We start from the raw sequence: 18755 nt of genomic DNA, 5'->3' as shown, positions 1-18755 counted from the left end.
AACAGCTGATGTTTTTGGTGGGCACCTGGGGCTCTCAGCTCTCCAGCTGCCTCTGCTCTCCCAGCCCCTCCAGCTGCCCCATCCCAGCTGCTTGTTTATTTTTTGTTTTTATTTAAGTACCAGCGCTAGTAGAAGCCGCCACTCTCCCCTCTCCCATCACGTGATGGACAGGTCACTGCCCCCAACCAGACTCTGAAATGGCCCCCTGCATTTCCCTGGCCCCGTGGAAGAGGCCCAGGGCCAGGATGGAGCCAGGGGAAGCAGGAAGAGCCCTAGTCTACACAGATCCTCTTTGCACAAAAGCCTCTTGTGCAAAAACAGTCCCCAATTAATTATGTAAATGAGCATGGCAATATGCTAATCAGTACTTCATTTGTATGAACTTTTGCAGAAGAGAGGTGCAGTATGGAGATAGCCTAGGTGGTAACATAGGTTCAGGAAAAATCCCTGATCTGCAATCCTTAGTTACACACAATAAGAATAATTCACCAGCTCAGACGTGATTTCTAAACCACCAAACAAGGAAAATAAAACCTGATGGACTAGGGAGACTACTCCCTACTTACACATTTCAGGGAGTCCAATCGTAGCCGACACAAGAGTGTGTGCCCTAAAGAATAAGGTGTCTGATTTTGGATCAAAAGATGAAGGGTGTGAATCCCTTCGCAGTTGTATTTACCTCCATTTGTCTGTGCTTGTGGATCCTGCTATCTTTGGCTTGTAAAGGTCCTATGTAGCAATGTGGTTTTTCTGTAACCCTATTGGAAGGCCTGTAGGTATTCAGTAGGTCTAAACTGAAGCCTTCTTCTGCAGCCAGACTGAAGAGCAGCAGCAATTAGTTGTAAAGCCTAGGGTCACATGCTCATATTCCAGCTATATGTCATTTAAATAGTGCTACACAAGGCTGGAGGGGGGGTCACTTATCCTAGTGGCACCCACTGTCACCAGGCAGGAAACAGATCTCACAGTGAGTAGAGAAAACTTAACAGCATTTTGTCTGGCAAAAGACTGCTTACCAATAGTTGTGGTTGTGCAATGGGCATTCTATGATTCTTGTCCTCACGTTCCTGTTGTTTGTCTGTGTGATCACTGTCTGGTTTGGATCTGTTTCTGTCTGCTGTATAATTGATTTTGCTAGGTGTAAATCAGCTAAGGCGGTGGGGTATGATTGGTTAGGTCATTCTGTTACAGTATGTTATGTTTGGTTAGTGAAATTATACTAAAATAATTGGTTAAGGAAGAACTAAGCAGTATTGAGTTTCTCTATATAAACTGGGGTCCAAGAAGGAGACCAGCAAGAAGAAGGAAAAGGGGAGAAGAGAAGGGAAAGGAAGAGGAGAGAAGACTGTGACGTAGTGGGGGTACTTGCTGGGCTGTGGTGACCCCTGCTGTCTGGAGCAAGACCCAGCAGGGAAAACCTCGCTAGGCAGAGGTAATGCCAAACTTGTTGAGCCAGGGGCCAGACACCCCCCATGGAGAGGAACAAAGGAAGGTGGAATGCTGCCCTGGCTGGGGGGCAGGGCTGGAAGTTAGTGAGTTGGTTGCTGGCTGTCGGAGGGCATGGAGGAGAGCCTAGGGGAAGGGGCTGGAGTTTAGGGGCCCAGTCTCCCCCATCTCAAGGGGGCCTGAGGCATCCTAGCCCAGTTCCTGTAACCAGATTACATCTGTGCTGCGCTGTGCTGGAGAAGCAATAAACCACCCTCAATTCCACTAGCTGGTGCAGTCTTTTTGTGCCATTTCGGGGTGCAGGAGACGGGGAACCCCCAACGCGCCGTCACACTGGTGTCAGGGGTGGGATGCACTGCACCCCGTGGATGGAGCTTCCAGCGGCAAGCGACAAGGCGCAGTAGAAGCAAGAGCCCTGGAGCCAGGCGTGCTGGAGACAGAGCGAAGCGGTTCCTGGGAATCGTGGGGCGCTGCAGCACTAGACTGGTGAGTCGGCACCAAGGGGACCAGCGGGCAGATGGCCTACGCCCGACTCTTGAAGACAGAGCTGGTGGGGCTGTGCAGAGAGAGGGGCTTGCCTGTGCAGAAAGCAACCAAGGCCCAGCTGATTGCTCAGCTAGAAGAGAACGACCAGCCACAGGGCCAGGATCTTGTCCCCAGGGGAAGCAGCCAGACCCCCCCTGAGAGTGTGTCAGGCTCAGAGAGGGGGAGGAGTGCTGGAACTCACCGGAGAGATGAGACAGCTTCCCCCAGGAGGCCTGCAAGCTGCAGCCCATCTAGGGCAGGGGCCAGCCAAGCAGAGCTGCGGCGGCTGGAGATCCAGCTGTGGATCAAGGAATTGGAAGTAGAGGACCGAGAGAGGGACCGCCAGGACCGAGAAAGGGATCGCCAAGATCGAGAGAGGCAGCGGCAGCATGAGCTGGCCATGGCAGAGCGGAGAACCAGCAGGGCACCGGCTGCACCAAGTGCGGATGGGCCCCAAGGTCCCAGGACTGCCAGACGCTTGGAGAGGCTCGTGGTGGCCCAATTGAAGGACATCGGCGACATAGACGGGTTCCTCAGTGCCTTTGAGAGGGCCTGTGGACTGCAACGGGTTCCCCCAGCTGACTGGCTGCAGGAGCTCATCCCCGCACTGAACCAGGAGGCGGCCGGAGTGCTCAGTCAGCTGGAGGACCTACAGCCAGGGGATTACAACCGAGTCAAGGAGGCCCTGCTGCACAAGTTCGGGCTGACCCCCGAGATGTACAGGAAGAAGTTCCGGGGGGTACAGAAAGGGCCACGGGAGACCTATGTGGACCTGGCTGCCCGCCTGGCGCAATACTGCCGCAAGTGGGTGTCTGGAGTCGGAGCCCAGACCGCAGGGGAGCTGCTCAAGCTGGTCATGATGGAGCAGTTCTATGAAGCGTGCCCACCCAAACTGAGGCTGTGGCTCAAGGACCGGAGACCAGAGAACCCCCGGGAGGCCGGGAGACTGGCGGATGAGTTCACGGAGAGCCGGTCCGGGTGTGAACGGGAGTCCCGGAGAGAAAGGGAATCGCGCAGAGACCGGATCTCGGCTGAGCGACGGAGGGAGTCAACTACGGGGCGAGACCAAGGAACAGGTCGTCTGCGCCCCAGAGAACCAGCCAGGGCCTGGACAGAGACAGCCTAAAGCCTAACTTGCCATCGCTGTGGGCAAAAAGGCCACAAGAGGGCTCAGTGCACCAGGTCCCAGGACCGGGGACTTTCCAGGGTTAACTGGCTGGGGCGGGAGGAAGGGCAGGCTGCCCCAGAGGCAGGGGCTGGCAGGCAAACCTCAGCTCAGAGAGAGGGGAAGGATGCTCAGTGCACCTCCCCTGGGAGGTCTGACCCTCGGGAGGCGGATTTCTCCGTGTACCGGGTGGGGGCAGGGCGGCCCCTGCGGAGCGAGTGCCTCATACCCCTGGAGGTGGATGGTAGGAAGGTGACGGGCTTCTGGGACACGGGGGCGGAGGTGACTCTGGCCCGATCCGACATAGTGGCCTCGGAGCGGATACTACCCCACGCGCAGCTGACCCTGAAGGGCATAGACGGGTCCCCGTTTAAGGTGCCTGTAGCCAGGGTGCATCTGAAATGGGGGGCCAAGGAGGGCCTCAAGGAAGTGGGGGTGCACCCGCACTTGCCCACCGAGGTGCTGATGGGGAATGACCTAGAGGAGTGGCCCCATGAATCCCAGCGGGCTCTAGTCACCGCCCGGAGCCAGAGCCAGCGGGGGGCTGACAACCTGGGTCCAGGGAAGGACTCCGGGCAGCGTCCTCAGGGTCCCATCCCAGTGGACACGGGGTCCAGCCAGGCTGGGACTCCGGACCTAGGCAAAGGTGGGGAACAGGTCCCGATCCCTGCCTCAGCAGCTGAATTCCAGGCTGAGGTGCAGGCAGACCCCTCCTTGCAGAGGCTGAGGGACCAGGCTGGCCTCCGTGCAGCTCGGCCCCGGGGGAGAGGTGGCCAGGAGAGATTCCTGCGGGGGCGTGGACTCCTGTTCCGTGAATGGCTTCCCCCCACGAAGGCGAGAGCATGGGGGGTCCAGCGGCAGCTGGTCGTCCCCCGAAAGTATCGCCTCAAGCTGCTGTATTTGGCCCACGATGTCCCCGTTGGGGGCCACCGGGGGATCCGGAGCACCCGGCTGAGGCTGCTCCAGCACTTCTATTGGCCGGGAATCTTTACAGCCGTGCAGCGGTACTGCCGGTCCTGCGACTCCTGCCAGAGGGGCGGGAAGGCCCAAGACAGGAGGAAAGCGGCTTGGGGGTCTCTACCCCAGATAGACCCTCTGGGCTTGCTGAGAGAGTTATGGGAGGGGAAGACCTCCCTGGATGGAGCTTCAGGGGTGGAAGCCGCCCTGGCTGTCCAGAGAAGGCTCACTGGGCTCATGGCCCCGGCCCGAGAGACCCCGGCCAGAGATCAAGGCCAGCGGAAGGGTGGGTGTGACCCCCGAGGACAGGCCTGGGCCAGTCGCCCTGGAGTGGGGTGGCGAGTGGACGGAGGGAAGCCAGCTCATGTGGGGCCTCGCCACGGCCGGCTCGAGTCAAGGGGAGCACCCATGGCCCCAGGGCGGGTTCCCACGCAGAGGACCCGAACTTCCCTAGGTCACAAGCGGAGCGACCCTGCTCAGTTCGCTCTCGGAGGGGGGAGAACTGTGACGTAGTGGGGGTACTTGCTGGGCTGTGGTGACCCCTGCTGTCTGGAGCAAGACCCAGCAGGGAAAACCTCGCTAGGCAGAGGTAATGCCAAACTTGTTGAGCCAGGGGCCAGATACCCCCCATGGAGAGGAACAAAGGAAGGTGGAATGCTGCCCTGGCTGGGGGGCAGGGCTGGAAGTTAGTGAGTTGGTTGCTGGCTGTCGGAGGGCATGGAGGAGAGCCTAGGGGAAGGGGCTGGAGTTTAGGGGCCCAGTCTCCCCCATCTCAAGGGGGCCTGAGGCATCCTAGCCCAGTTCCTGTAACCAGATTACATCTGTGCTGCGCTGTGCTGGAGAAGCAATAAACCACCCTCAATTCCACTAGCTGGTGCAGTCTGTTTGTGCCATTTCGGGGTGCAGAAGACAGGGAACCCCCAACGCGCCGTCACAAAGACCTTGAAGCAGAACTCACCTCCAAGGCAGCCTAAGACGAGAACAGCCAGGACTCCTCTGCACAGCTGTTGAAATGGTTTGCTGTGTGAATTCTACAGCAGGTGATGTTAGGACTGTGCACTGGAATTATTTACCAGTTTCCCTGGTCCCCCCAGTACATGCAGCTGTGATGGCCGAGTGGTTAAGGCGTTGGACTCGAAATCCAATAGGGTTTCCCTGTGCAGGTTCAAATCCTGCTCACAGCGAGGCCTGTGTGTTGGCCATACCCCTTCCAATGTGTGTGGCCGTGCTGGTTATGACACATGGACATTGTCACTGAACAGTCTGACAATGCCATAATGAATTGAGGTTGGAGAAATGTTTTGGATTGCTTGAAGTGCTGCAGCTGAAATACACACGATGTATACAAATGTAAACACGTCAAACGTCGATATCGACGTGAGGGAAGAATAAAGGTCAATCATTCCATTTCTAACAATAGTTTAATAAAAAGCTGGTGAACTGTAAAGGGAAAGGTTCCTGCACAGACACCTTGTTACAACAGTTTCTAATTAGCATCCATTTTTTTCCATCATATTTGACATTGAGATGTCACAGCGTTAAAAAATTCTGACAGGAGTGAAAATCCCCTTCTCCCTCCCCCACCATCTGCTCCCCCTGGGGCAGGGGAGGGGGCCAGGTGGGGCAGCAAACCCCACCCACTGTCTGGCCGCATTTCGTACCAGTTTCACCCTGTGCTGGGGTGGAGCAAACCTGGGGAAGGGGGGAAAGGCAGCCTGGGTTCTTTCCAGCCAGGGGGTCCCATTCACCCGGCCTGGGCTGGGCTGCCAGTTGTCCAGTTTTCCACTGGAGGCTCCAGTTGCAAAGGGAAAGGGGCAGCGACCGGTTGGCACAAAATGTTCAGGTACCTGCAGTAACTGGCTCCCATCACTGGGGAAAGGAACAGAAGTGCTGGGAGGGGCCTGTCGGTGCCACAGGGTCACTGTCAGGGGCAGGGATTCCCTCCGGCCTGGGCCGGCACCGGGCAGATGGTCAGGGGAGTCACGTTGGTGCCCCCAGTGTAGAAATAGGGGTGCAGCGTCCCAGAAAAGGTGCCGGTGAAGGTGAAGAGATGGGACCTGTCAGTCACATTGTAAAACGAGACCTCGCCCGCCTCGTAGTCCAGAAAAACCCCCACCCGGCTGGGCCTGGCGCTCACGGGGAGGAGGGTGCTGGGGGAGGTGCCGGCCTTGTATGCCCCGTTCCTCAGCCACATGAACCAGTATCCATTCTTAGGTGAGAATGGGAACTTCCCCTTCCTGCTCACAGATTCCCTGCAGACCCCCACAGTCCACTCGGTCTTGTCTCCCACCTCCACCTCCCAGTAACGCCTCCCACCCACGAACCCCTCGGCGCCCAGCACTTCAGGGTAACTATCAAATCTCTCGGGGGTGTCGGGCAGATCCTGGCGCGTGTCTTCGTGTCTCACACTTTTCCGATCCTCAGACAGGACGAGTTTGGAATGAGCCGTGTCTGGATCCAGCGTCACGTCCACTGGGGAGAGAGTCACAGAGCCAGGGGCCTCGATGACTCTCGAGGTCCCTGCCAGTTCTGTGATTCTGATAGAGGTGAAAGCAGAGAGGGGCCTCAAGGAGGCAGAGGAGCAGTGACCAGAGGGGCTGGTCCCAAGGGCTAGAGGGATGCAGGGCCAGGGGGCAGAAGGTGGAGGGAGTGTGAGGGGAGGGGGCAGGCAGGAGGGGTGAGGGGAGGGAGGTGGGGCAGGAGGAGAAAGGGGAAGCACCAAGGGGCAGCGTGTGGGGGGGGGGAGAAAAATGCCAGAGGACAGGGATGGGGAAGGCACCAGGACAAATGGGGGTGGTGACGGTGACAGGTTTGATTCTCAGTGGGTGGGAAGGGAAGGGTGGGTGCCAGGGGCCTAGAGAGGTACCAGGGGAGGGGTGAAAAATGAGAGACTGAGGAGGAGCAGATGGGCTGGCAGCAATGGGGCAGGTGGAAAGGTGTCAGTGGGGGTGGGGGAAGATTAGAGGAGCAGAAGGGAGGCCATGGGGGCAAGAGGAACAGGCACTATGAAAACCGAGGGGCTGAAGGGAGGGGCAGGTTCTAGCCGGGATTTCGCTAGGACCGCGGGGGGTGTACACCAGTGCTCCCTCCAGCTGTTCCTAGCCATGTGCGGAATAAATTTTATCACGTGCATTGAGGCACACCCAGGAAACACAGGCTGTGGCCATATGAACGTTCTGCTAATCTGCTGGGTGGCTCCTGAATTTCCCCTGAGCGCGCAGGGTGGGTGTGACAGCAGGGCCCAGCCGAGCTCTCCCAGCTGCTGTCTGTGCCAGTGTCAATGGGGCTGCTCCGGCCAACCCACTAGTGCAGTGGTCTCCGACCTTTTTACACCCAAGATCACTTTTTAAGTCTCAGAACAGGCAAAGATCTACTGCCCCGCCCCTTCCTTGAAGCCCCGCCTACATTACATGAGGAAATCTAATGTAAATGTACTGTGCAGGTGCGCAGTTGAGAGGGCTCAAGAGCTACTCTTAGAGCCCCTGAGATCTACCGGTAGCTCGCGACCTACTGGTTGGTGACCACGGCACTAGTGTGTCATCAGGGCCTGAGTGAGCCCTTCCAACAGCTTGGGAGGAACCAGGTGGGGGAGGCGGCAGCTCCAACCTACATTGCCAGGGACACGCCTGCCCTGCCTGGGGGCCTGGCCCCCAGAGTTGGGCTGCCTGGGGATCCGTTCTGCCTGGAGCTGGGCACAAACCACTGAGGTGCCATGTGAGGTCAGGAAATGTCGGGACCCTTTTAGTGTCTGAGTGACAGGCAGCAGCAGGGCTGGGCTGGGCCTGCCTGGGGGAGGGACCCTCAGCACCAAATCTGTGCTAGGCCCCTCTGTGCTCATCAGTTCCCAGCCCCAGCGGGCTTACAAAGTCCTGCAGCGCCCACAGACTAACAGGTTCTCAAACTTGTGATACTGCGACCCCCCCCCCAAGTTGCTCGTGACCCCCCAGGGCCTCGGGACCCACAGTTTGAGAAATGCTGGACTAACAAATAGATTTGTTGTGGGTTTCTCAGCTGCTACAGGACCACTCATGGGTTTTTTAGAATAGACTAACTTGGTCCCCTCTGAGACCTCAGGGCCTGGCGGTTCCCAGCCCCGGCCCTTGTGTTCTTGCTGCATCAGCTGGGAAAGTAACAAAAATGCTGGAGCCCGGCACCTCTCCGGTGACACGTTAAGCACTGACCCGTCCCAGTCGCCCTGCGCTGGGGAGGAGGGGTTTGCTGGGTGCTGGTGAACAGAGGGCGGGTGGCCCAGGGGTTTGCTGGCCCCACAGGCCCGGTTTGCCTGCCCCTCTCTCCCATGCAGAGACAGAGCTGCCCAGGCCAGACTGAGCCTTTGGCTTGGGTCAGTGACAGCTGGAGCTGCAGTCACTGTCCCCAGCAGGGCTCAGCCCTGGAAGCTCCGTATGTGGGGAGGAGGCAGCCTGGCCTGCCTTAGCCGCAAGGTTCCCCACTCAGAGCTGCCATCGCCCAGAGCTGGTGGAACCTCAAGGGACAGGACAAGGTCATTCGGGGGAGGGGCGGGGGGCAGGAGAAGGTGCCAGGGCCGGGCCATTGGGGATGGAGCAGTAGAGGGAATGGTGGCACAGAAACAGCAGCAGCCAGAACATGGCTCTGTGGGACTGTCAGTGACTTCGCTCCAGCACCCTGCTTTGTGCCTAGGAACCTGGTAGAAAAACACATTTCCTAGGAGGCCAAGACTTTGAAAATTCACTATTTGCCAGGGGCATTGCGTTAACATCATCGCTAGCTCAACAGGCCAGTGTCTGGGGGAGTTTCTCTTCAACTTTTTATTTTTATAATGAATTTTTATGCAAAACAGCCATATTGGGCCAGACCTCGGTCCCTCTGCCCAGTGTCCTGCCTCCTGCCACTGCAGTGCCTGGAGCAGCCAGAGGGAATCATCTAGTGATCCCTGCCCTGTCATAGAATTATAGAGCTGGAAGACACCACAGGAGCCATCAAGTGGAAGCATGAAATATTGCTGCACCTCGTTTGCATAATTAATGAGCGGCCGCTTTCTGTACAAGAGACTTTTGTGCAAAAAGGAGCGGTGTAGACGGTGCCTTTTTGCACAAAAACCTCTGGTGCAAAAATGGAGCCTAATTAATTATGCAAATGAGGCATGGCAATATTCCATGCTTTGCCTCATTTGCATATTTCTTGCACAAAACAATGCAGTATTGACATAGCCATTGTGTTTAAACAGGAATTGGGGCCCAAAGCCAGACCCTGGATTTGCCCTGGGCCCAGCCCCACTGGCTGGACACTCCTGGAGTTTTCTCCCCAGGCTGCAGCGTGCTGAGAGGACCCTGCCAGGAAGTGGTTTCCTGCCCCAGGCTGTGAGGGGGGGGGGGGGGGGATGAGCAGGGTTAAGGTGGGAAGCGTCTCCTGGCCTTAGATCTGGAGCCACAACCCGGCTCCATAACACCCCCCAGCTGCTCCCCGGGCTCCAGCTTTGCCAGCAGGGTGTGTGAGGCCCCCTGGCTCCCAGCCCCTGCCTCTGGGGTCTCTGCACAGGGGTGGGCCCGAGGATCTGGGGTTACTGCTCCCCCAAGGGCCGGGATCATCTCCCAGGCCTAGGGCACAGGCATGGTGCTGGAGGGGGAAAGGGTGGGTGAGCCAGTCTCTCCCCAGGGCAGGAGCTGGAGTCACTGACACCAGTGCAAGGCCAGTTACCTGCGAATCCTCGGGCTCGCCTGAGTCCTGGAACAAGTAGAGAGAGAGAGAGAGAGAGAGAGAGAGGTGAGAATTCCCACCGCAGAGCCCCCGGAGCAGGAGCAGGGATGTCCCAACTCCTCCCGCCGCCCCCAGCTCTGCCCTGGCTCCACAGAGCAGGGTCCCACAGCCTCTGTCTCCCCTCGGCTGCTCTGTCCCACGCTCCTTGCCTGTGCCCCCCGCACCGCGCCGATCCTCGCGCGCCCGCCCAGCCCAGGGGTTGCTCCGGGCGGGGGAACAGGCTCCCAGCAGCTGCTGTGCCCGGTCCTAGGGCAGCACCCGGGATCCTCACCTCTCTCCGCAGCCAGCACCCCTGGAGGGGAAGAGAAAACCCATCAGTGGGGGGGGGGGGGCCGTGCCCAGGGCTCACGGCCCAGCTCTGCCCCGCGCTGCCAGAGGGGCCCTGGGGAGCAAGGCCCCGGAACCAGCTTCTCTCAGATGTTTCCACCCCCAGCCACACAGCCCCTGGGATTTCACACGCACAAGAACAGGGGAGGTGCCCAACTCCTATGGGCACCAGTGGGAGTTACGGGCCCAGCTGCTCTGGGGCTGCTGAAACTCCCGCCAGGCCCGTGTGACTTGCCGGGCACCTGCCCAGCTCTGAGCGTCTGGCCCAAGGGGTTCAGACACCGGGCTCAGGCGCGCGGCTGGTGTCAGCCAGAGAGGCTCCACAAACGTCCAGGGAGCTGGGACTCAGGCCCCGAGTCTGTGACATCTCCCACAGCAACAAGCTCCCAGCGTCCCCAGAAACCTCCCCCTGCCCCTCGGCCCGCGCAGGCTGGGCTGGGGGACCCTTTGCTTGGCAGCAGGAGAGGGCGGCCGCAGGGACTGGGGCAAAGGGGGAGGCACCTTCACCGCCTGCCCCTGTTCTCCACCATCCACATCCCTCTGGGATCCTGCCGTTCTGCTCAGAGCAGCCTCCAGGCTCAGGAACCCGCCAGCCCCCCAGGAGCAGACCCTGGGGCCTCAGGGACCCAGCTGGGCCTTTCCACGCCCCTCCCCACACCCGCATAGAGAAAGAGGAGCCCCCAGCAGCGCCGCCCCGTACCCAGGAATCCTGTCACGGCCCCCTGGAGACTGTTCTCTCCTGGGAAGTCCCGGATTCTCCGCTCCAGCTCCGGGCACTTGGGCGCAGGATGCGGCGACGTCGCCTCCTCGCCCCTGCAGAGACACGAGGGTGTTATTGGTCTCCCACCTCAGCTCTCCCCCCCCCAAGCCAGACAGGGGAGCGGGTGGGGGCTGGGCCACAGGCAGAGCTCACAGGGCCCTGACCTCGGCTGCCCAGGGAGTTTTTCCTGCCGTGCCTGGCCTGGGGCCTCTCTCCAGCCAGAGGGAAAACAGCCCAGGCAACACCAGGCCCAGCTCCCGCACACCCGGCCCAGCCCATGTGCCCCAAACAGGCCTGGCTGGGCCGCTCCCATGGCTGAGAGAGGGGCCCGTTCTCCAGACCCAGCTGCTCCTCAGCTTCTCCGCTCAGCCCCCAGGGGCCGGGTCACTCCCCATGGAGTGGGGGCTCTGGGATGGGGACACTCCCCCCAAGGCCTAGCCTGGGACATTCAGCTCTTTCCCCTCAGCTCCCCCTTCCCCCCACGAGCTATGCCAAAGCTGGGGGCAGGTCCCAGCTGGGCCCTTGGGGTGACCAGCCTCAGCTCTATTAATATTCCCCTGAGCCAGCGCAGCCCCCAGGGAGGGTTCCCCAGCCCAGAACTTTGGGGGCAGTACCCTCCCAGGGTGCCTCACACTCGCACAGTGGCAGTGGCACCCCGGGCGGTGGGTACAGAGGGGGCAGGGTTCAGAGGGTGAGACAGGCCCATGGTGAGGGGCTGTGGCTGGATTCACAGCCTGTCCTCTGAGCCTGCTCCCAGCATGATGGGGGTGAGGGGCAGATGGAGCCCGGACGTACCTGCTCACGGCGCTTCTCACACCCTAGAGGGGAAGGAGACAGAGCAGAGAGTCAGTGCCCATGGCCCAGCCTGGCCCCCTGCCCCAGAGGGGTCACGCTGCTCCCCCACTCCGCAGGCTGCTCCCCCAGGTGGGAGACCCACTGAAGGGCTGTGCTAGGGGGAGCCGAGCCCCTTTTACATCAGCTGCTTTGCAGGGGGGCCAGGTCCACTTTTTCACCAGCCTTCCTAATGGGCCAAACTCCTGCATCTCTGCAGCCCTGGCCCTGCAGCTGCCCCGGGCCCTGCTCCCTACCCCGAGTTACCCTGTGAGCCCCCAGTGACTGGGCTCCGAGCATGTCTGACCCAGTCTCACCTGCAGCAATTCCAGCGCCGGCTGCCGACACTTCTCCTCCAGCTCCGAGATCAGGGCGCTGAGCCGGGAAATGTCCTCGCCCAGGCGGGTGGCGTGTTCCTCCCTTCTCCTCCCAATCTCCTTGTCCAGCTCTCCCAGCCGGGCCAGCAGGAGGCGCTCTCGCTCTGCCAGGAACTTCCGCAGCCGCTCGCACTCCCAGCCCACCAGCTGCCGCTCCACGTCCGTCTGCCTCTGGGGGCGCAGAGCAGGCGGGGCCGGGACGCGACGCGGGTGAGCGGGGCTGTGCGAAGTGGCAGGGCCTTGTCCGGGCTGCGCAGAGCGTTTCACTCCGTGTCTTTGCCAGGTTGGCTGGGTCTCGCCCAGGGCTTGTCCCAGGGCAAAAGTGTCACCAAAAATCACCCCAACCCCCATCACTGCACCAACAGACTGAGGTGCAGCCCGGGCCTTGGGAAATGGGGCCCAAACCAGCCGCTGGCATCCCTGGGGTGTCTGACACTCACACCTGGGGGTCAGCACAGATCTCCCCTCAGCCTGACCCTGCCACAGCTGGGCACATGCAGCAGTTTGACAGGCCTCACCGCTGCCCCTCACGGGAGAGAAGCAGAGCCAGAGGCTGCTTGCAGGCAGCCTGGGGTGAACTCACTGACCTCAGTTGGAACTAACACCAGCGTCCCCCAAGAGTCTGACCCGAACCCCACCGACTCCAGTGGGAACTAGCACCAGGGTAACAGAGGAGCCTGACCTGAACCCCAGTGGAGTCACTCTTGATTTATAGCCAGGTAGCTGTGAGCGGAGGCCGCCCCACACTGAAGTGACCCTGAGCTGTGTCCCTGCATTAACCCTGGAAACCCTTTAACCTTCTGAAGGACCCAAACACCAGCCAGCACAGAGACCCGCCTGATGCTGTCACTGCTCCTCCCCCACCATGCAAAGCTGCTGGGCAGGGCCGTGCACTTACCAGGAGCCTCTCGCTCTCCTCGGCCCAGTCGGATTCCAGGCCCCAGAGCGCATCTCTCCTCTCCCGCAGACGCTGCAGGCAGCTCAGGATTTGCTCCTGCAAACACAGACAGCGGCTCTGGGGGCTGCTTGGAGCCATTGGCTCGTGCCCAGCGAGAACAGCGCCACAGAGCAGTGAGGCTGGGGGAGCAGGTCCCCCCCTCTCCAGCCCTTGGTAACTGCCCAGCAGCGCTGCTGGGCCTGGCCCAGCTCCATGTGGCTGGGTTGTGTTCCCAGGCAGGCCCCTGGCTCTACCCAGGGCAGGTCAGACACATGCAGGGGGCTCTGGCACTGCAGAGAAATTGCCCCTGTAAGTCTGGTCCCTACCTTGCACTCTTGGGCAGCCTCCTCGATGGGCACCACCGTGTGCGCGCGGTGAGCCCGGGACCTGTCGCACACCACACAGATGGGGGCTTGATCCTCCTGGCAGAAGAGCTTCAGGGCCTCCTGGTGCCTCTCGCACTCTGGTTGCCCCTCGGGCACTGGCCCCGCTGGGAGCTGCAGGCGTTTCACCAGCTCCATGAGGTTCCCCAGCTGGTAGTTGGGCCGCAGGTGTCTCTGCAGGATGGTCTCTCTGCACTGGGGGCAGGAGAAGTTGGGCTCCGACTCCCCCCAGCACCGACTGAGGCAGGCCCGGCAGAAGTTGTGCCCACACTCAATAGACACCGGGTCTGTGAAATACTCCAGGCAGACGGGACATGTCACCTCATCCTGGAAGCTCCTGGCCAGGTTCCCGGAAGCCATGGCCTCTCTGCAACCCCGCCCTGCGGGTTGGTTTTGTTTCCCGATCAAAGGAAGCAGCGTAGCCTGTTCAAGCTGTTTTATTTTTTTCTAAGCAGGTTGTACAACTCGGAGCCAATCACACTTGCTGGATGGAAATGCAGAAATTAAAAAACCGCCACAGAAGTCAGACCCCCAGAAATGCCCCAAATAAGCACCAAGCTACCTAAGAAAACTCCCAGGCAGACACACAGAACCTTGCCTGGTGAAAAGGGGGAGCTGTGTTAGTCTGTAACTAAAAGAAGCTTAAAAATCAATGAGTTTTCGTGGGCACCGCCCACTGCTCTGGGTTTGCTGTCTGAGGCAGTGGGCTCATGACACTCTCCAGATTTTTTGCTAGTCTCTCTGATGCTACAGGGCCAGGGGTTTCTTAGGGCACCCAGAAGCCGGCGCTGCTCCCGTTTATAGGCGTAGGCAGGAGCTGAAGGACTGTGTCCCCTACAGCGAGCGGGGCCTGGGGAGGGACTCTGAAGGGGCAGTGGGATTAATCCCCCCCTATAACCCCTCATGTTTCACAATCAAATTCTGTTCCCCTTTGCCCCCAATCATACTGGGGTGCTGCTGAGGCACGTGACTCGCCCCCTCATTAACCATCAGCAGAGCCAGGGCCCATTTGGGGGCCAGTGTCCCCCAGCAGCTAAGTCGGGGTGGCCCCCCCCCCAGCAGGGTGTTCTACTGCCCCAGGGGGGGTGGAGAATGGGGGTGATAAGGGCCCCCCCACCCCAGGGCAGGACCCAGAGCGGCCACAGACCCTGCTCCAGGCCCTCGAGTTCCCCTCCCCTCGGGCCCCACAAGCTCAGGCCCATGGGCCCCAGGGGGCTGCCCCCCTTGCTCAGACACAGCCCCCCAGGTACCAGACTCGCTCTGTGCCCCCCAGCTGCCCCCTTCTGACACGGACTGTGACCCGCTTTGGGCCCCCCCGTCAGACCACGGGCCCCGCCCCGCTCTCACCCCGGGGAAAGGCCCCGCTCCGGCTCCGCGGCACGTGCGGAACCCCCCGCGTCGTGACACGCGGTACCGGCCCCGCCCCCTGCATTCGCCGCTGCCGCCCGGCCCGGGCGCCCAATCGCGCGAGGCGGGGGCGGGGCCAGGCAGCTCCGGGTCAGAGCTAAGCCCGGGCGTGGATCCCAGACCGGAGTCACTGACCCGCTGCGCACGCGCGGTCCGACCCCTCCCCCCCTTCTTCTTCTGCCGCGCGCCGGCCGGGTTTTCAGTGCGTCCCGCCCGCCGCTCCCTGCCCCGCCCGCCTGGGCGTCTGACTCTGTGGCGCGAATTCTGAAGGAGCCGTTGGGGCCGTTACTCGCCGCGCGCCTGGTTCGGCTTCCGGTCAGCGCCGCGCGGGGGGAGGGGCAGGAGGACTCGGAGGCGCTGAGGTGAAGTGGGCGGGTGGAGGCGGGCGGAGCAGGTGACGTGTCAGATGGGGGCGGGGCAGATACATCGCTGCGGGGCAGCGTGGGGAGCTTGGGGCGGGTAGAGATCACGTGACACCGAGGCCGGATAAAACTGACAAGGTGGGGGCGGGGCAACTGGTGAGTTCTTCCCTCTGGACCCCCCCCCCAGCTGTGCCAGGCTCCCCAGTGCGGGTCTGTCCCCGCCCCCCCGGGCAGGCGAGTCCCCCCGCGGGGGTTACAGGCTGCACTTGGCCTAGGAGCTGCTGCGTGTGAGGCAACGGGCCCCCCAGAAACCCGCCCCCGGCCCTTGGGAAGAGCCTCGGCCTCTGGCTGGGCCCCTCCTGTGCGGGAGCGGCTCTTCCTCAGCTTGCAGGGAAAACCTCTTGTGCCAAAGTGGCTTCATTTGCATGAGCCGTTGTGGGAAAGGGGTGTAGTGTAGACGTAGCGTCTCTCTTTTTCCCTCCTTTTTTCTTCCCCTGCCTGATTTATTCTCCCAACAGGGGAAGATCCACCGCCCCGCCCCTGCCTTGGAGCCCCGCCCTCTCTATTCTCCTCCTGTCCATCACTTGCTAGCCCCAGCCCTTACTTACACCCTCTGGTGAACAGTTTATTTTTAAACTATGCGATACATAAAATCATGTGTTTATAGTTCTGAAATAAATGGATAAATGGTCTGTCAATGGTCTGTCTGTTTTCTGTTTTTTATGCATGAATCATGCTATTTAAATCTAAATCTATAATGAAGCATTTATATATACATACATATACACTACATATACATTTTGGGACTACATATACATTTTGGGGGGGGGGGAACAGAGTTACAGAGTTCTGCAGCTGGGGAGCAAGTGGAGGCAGAGGCAGAGAGTCCCCTACATCTCATCTCCTTTCTCCAAGGATTCTCCCCCCCACCCCCCCATTCTCCCCCCCACCCCCCCAGGGAAACCAGTGCTTGCCTGCCCTGGGGCCAACCCCCCAGTGCAGTGCAGGGAAGCCTCCTGCCTCCTGCAGGGTTGACTCACCCCTCCCTCCTGTGCAGTGCAGGGAGCCCATGCTCCCTCCCTCCTGCAGTACACTACACCCAGCAGCAGAGCAGCCAGGGCACTTCTGGAATCTCCCAAAGTGGCACTGAGCTGTAGGACTTCTGTCCATCCCCAGGAAGCCCACACTGCCTCCATTGTCACTGGAGGGAAGTAGTGGAGCTTCTTGGGGGTGAGAGGGAGCAGGGCAGACAGGACACCTTGCAAGCCACTGCTCAAGGCCTTGCCATCAAGCATCAACCTGTTGGTGACCACAGATTTAAACAGTTCACATACAATGGAAATCCAAGACAGGTGAATGTCTTCATTGAATCAACACTCTCACAGGGGGCACTTGGGTTTGAACCAAGGACCGCTTGATCTGCAGTCAAACACTCTGCCACTGAGCTACACCCCCACATGAGAACAGTGTCTACAGCCAGTATTGAGAAGTGGGTAGTGAACAAGAGACTTTTGTGTAACACATCTCAGCTGGGATGGACCCTCACTGACCCTAGATTGTGACTGGTCCTAACAAGGAGTTTTCCTGAAAGCAGCAGAACTGGGGCAGGACAGAGGTTCTGTCCACACGGAAAAGTTCTTTTGGAACAATGGCCGTTATTCCAAAATAACAATGCAAGAGTCTACACAGCAATTCCGTTAGTTTGAAATAACTCTGAAATAACGGAAGGCTGATTCCAACTTCTGTAGACCTCACTGTACGCAGAAAAATGCCTATTCTGAAATAGCTATTTCAAAATGAGGTGCGTGTACATGCTCCACTTCTGCTATTTCAAAATATCCCCTCCCCAGGGCCATTCTAAGTTATTCAACCTGGGGCTCTAAATCAAGGTAACACGTCTACATTAGGGAAGCCTCCTTGGACTCATTTTGAGGTTTCCCTGCAGTGTAGACGTGCTATTTTCAAATAAACTGTTCCAGAAGAGCTTATTCCAAAATAAACGTGCCGTGTAGATGTAGCCAGACAGTCCTGAGAGATGAAGCAGTTGGAGGGAAGCCAGGAGAGCAGAGGCCAGTCTGAGAGCTGAGTGTCCCAGATGTCTACCCCAGGCCTTCTGTCTAGGTCCCGTGGTGTAAGGGGCAGCACTAATGACTGTGAATCCTCCAATCTGAGTTTATATCTCAGTGGGACGGGCTGGGTGGTTGCTGGGAGGTCCTTGTGCTCCAGGCTTTTTTGCTTCCTTGTCTTGAGGTTCACTAAGGGGGGTTTGCTTGTCTGAGGCCCAGTAGAGATTCGTGAGCAGACTTGTGCTCAGGTGACTGATTCCATCACAGCTGCAGGGCAGAGAGTGTGAGCAGAATGGGGGGTGGGGGAGTTATATACTTTGGGAAGGGTCCTGGCTCCCAGCCACATGCCTTGGAACAAAGACCAATGGTCCCTGCACAAAGTTCATTGTGGGAAAAAGAGTGGGAATAAGAGATGGGGCAGCAGGAAAGGGGCCGGCCCCTCAGCACCAGCGAGCAGGTGGGAGAAGATGGGAGTGAATCCTGCTACCTCTCATGTGCAAAGGGAGCACTAACCCACGTGCAACTCATCTCTAGTGCTCTGGCCTCCACCACTCCCAGCAACTTTGTGCCCCACTAGGGAGGGTTATTTCAGAGACCAGAGAGGAAGAGGGAGGGGTCTCTGGATGCACGGAGCCCCCTGGCTCTGCCTGTGAAAAGAAAGAACAAGAGCACAAGCAGAAACTTCAATTCCACTTTGTGCTTCTTGACTTTTTCATTTTAAGGACTTTGAAGAAATACTTTAAATATCTGCTCCAGTGGCGCAATGGGTCAGCGCACAGTACTTATAAAGCAGTACTTGTAGAAGACATGCTGAGGTTGAGAGTTCAAACCTCACCTGGAGCACTCACTTTTAGTCCGTGCTGGGTCATCCCCTTGCAGTGGTTCCCAAACTTTTCAGCATCACTCCGCCCCCTTTTTGATTTGTGAAAAACCCTCATGCCCCCCCCCCCCCCAAATAGCAGCAAAACTTGTTGAACAAAAAAGAAAAAAAGTTGACGAGGGGAGGGCTGGGTCACCTCTTCCCCCTCCCCTGGAATTTCTTCACACCCCCTCTCCTGCCCCCCTGGGCTTGCCCCAGAGCTCAGGGCCTGGGAGTCTGGTCAGCAAGTGAGACTCGCCCGTCAGTCCAAGCTGCTTTCTCCCCGGCTGCTGTTCCTGCCTGTCCCGTGCCAGCGCCGCACGCAGGCCAGTGGGGCAGGACGGGGGGTGTCAGTGGGGCCCTGCTCTCAGTCCGTCCCTCACAGGCCCTGTGGGCTGCTGGAGGGCTGAGCCCGTCGCCCAGGCCTGGCGCGGGGATGGAACATGGGGCACGTTTCCCCCTGTGAGCGTGTGCGGGGGAAGGAGGGAGCCACACGGGCCCAGCTGAAGGTTTTGTCCTGGGGCTGGAGGCTTGAGCCCGAGCTGTCGGCCTCAGCGGGACTTGCTCCTCCCCCCTCTCCTGCCTTGCTGCCTCCTTTGGCCAGCAGCGCTCAGGGG

The 18755-nt window shown here is 59.5% G+C and overlaps 2 protein-coding genes and 3 non-coding genes across 8 annotated transcripts in view; 2 read left to right on the top strand and 3 right to left on the bottom strand.

The window, feature by feature from the left end:
• The window catches only part of LOC142826104 (uncharacterized), a 284204-nt gene that overhangs the window by 40730 nt on the left and 224719 nt on the right, over positions 1-18755 (bottom strand).
• Positions 5196-5277, top strand: TRNAL-UAA (transfer RNA leucine (anticodon UAA)). Its single transcript has one exon. It is a non-coding gene; the product is annotated as a tRNA-Ser (tRNA).
• LOC102461618 (zinc finger protein RFP-like) lies at positions 5264-14731 on the bottom strand. Of its 4 annotated transcripts, none has more exons than XM_089773372.1 (8): positions 13388-14712; positions 13023-13118; positions 12065-12295; positions 11712-11734; positions 10857-10969; positions 10101-10121; positions 9770-9796; positions 5264-6565 (listed from the first exon to the last, which is right to left on the bottom strand). In XM_089773372.1, the coding sequence occupies exons 1-8, from the start codon at positions 13802-13804 to the stop codon at positions 6018-6020; spliced, it is 1476 nt and encodes a 491-aa protein (XP_089629498.1). In that variant the 5' UTR covers positions 13805-14712; the 3' UTR covers positions 5264-6017. The 4 variants fall into 4 exon arrangements, with proteins under 4 accessions (XP_089629498.1, XP_089629501.1, XP_089629500.1 ...); XM_089773374.1 differs by lacking the exon at positions 5264-6565 and adding an exon at positions 6820-8756 and having other exon boundaries at positions 9994-10121; positions 13388-14731; XM_089773373.1 differs by lacking the exon at positions 5264-6565 and adding an exon at positions 6820-8756 and having other exon boundaries at positions 9979-10121; positions 13388-14730.
• TRNAC-GCA (transfer RNA cysteine (anticodon GCA)) lies at positions 16597-16668 on the bottom strand. Its single transcript has one exon. It is a non-coding gene; the product is annotated as a tRNA-Cys (tRNA).
• TRNAI-UAU (transfer RNA isoleucine (anticodon UAU)) lies at positions 18029-18122 on the top strand. Its single transcript has 2 exons — positions 18029-18066; positions 18087-18122. It is a non-coding gene; the product is annotated as a tRNA-Ile (tRNA).

This window comes from Pelodiscus sinensis, chromosome 25 (assembly GCF_052426305.1).
Source record: "Pelodiscus sinensis isolate ZL-2025 chromosome 25, ASM5242630v1, whole genome shotgun sequence".
Classification (NCBI taxonomy): domain Eukaryota; kingdom Metazoa; phylum Chordata; order Testudines; family Trionychidae; genus Pelodiscus; species Pelodiscus sinensis.
The sequence above is the reverse complement of the archived record's forward strand: the minus strand, read 5'-3'. Positions and strand labels throughout refer to the sequence as shown.

What these genes read in the sequence shown, in the direction of transcription:
- LOC102461618 (XM_089773372.1), bottom strand. Translation starts at nt 13,804, where the DNA reads ATGGCTTCCGGGAACCTGGCCAGGAGCTTCCAGGATGAGGTGACATGT. An exon ending in GGTGCTGGCTGCGGAGAGAG is followed by an intron (nt 9,797 to 10,100) that starts GTGAGGATCCCG and finishes TACTTGTTCCAG; the next exon opens with GACTCAGGCGAGCCCGAGGA. An exon ending in GCGAGCCCGAGGATTCGCAG is followed by an intron (nt 6,566 to 9,769) that starts GTAACTGGCCTT and finishes CTCTCTCCCCAG; the next exon opens with TGGACGTGACGCTGGATCCA.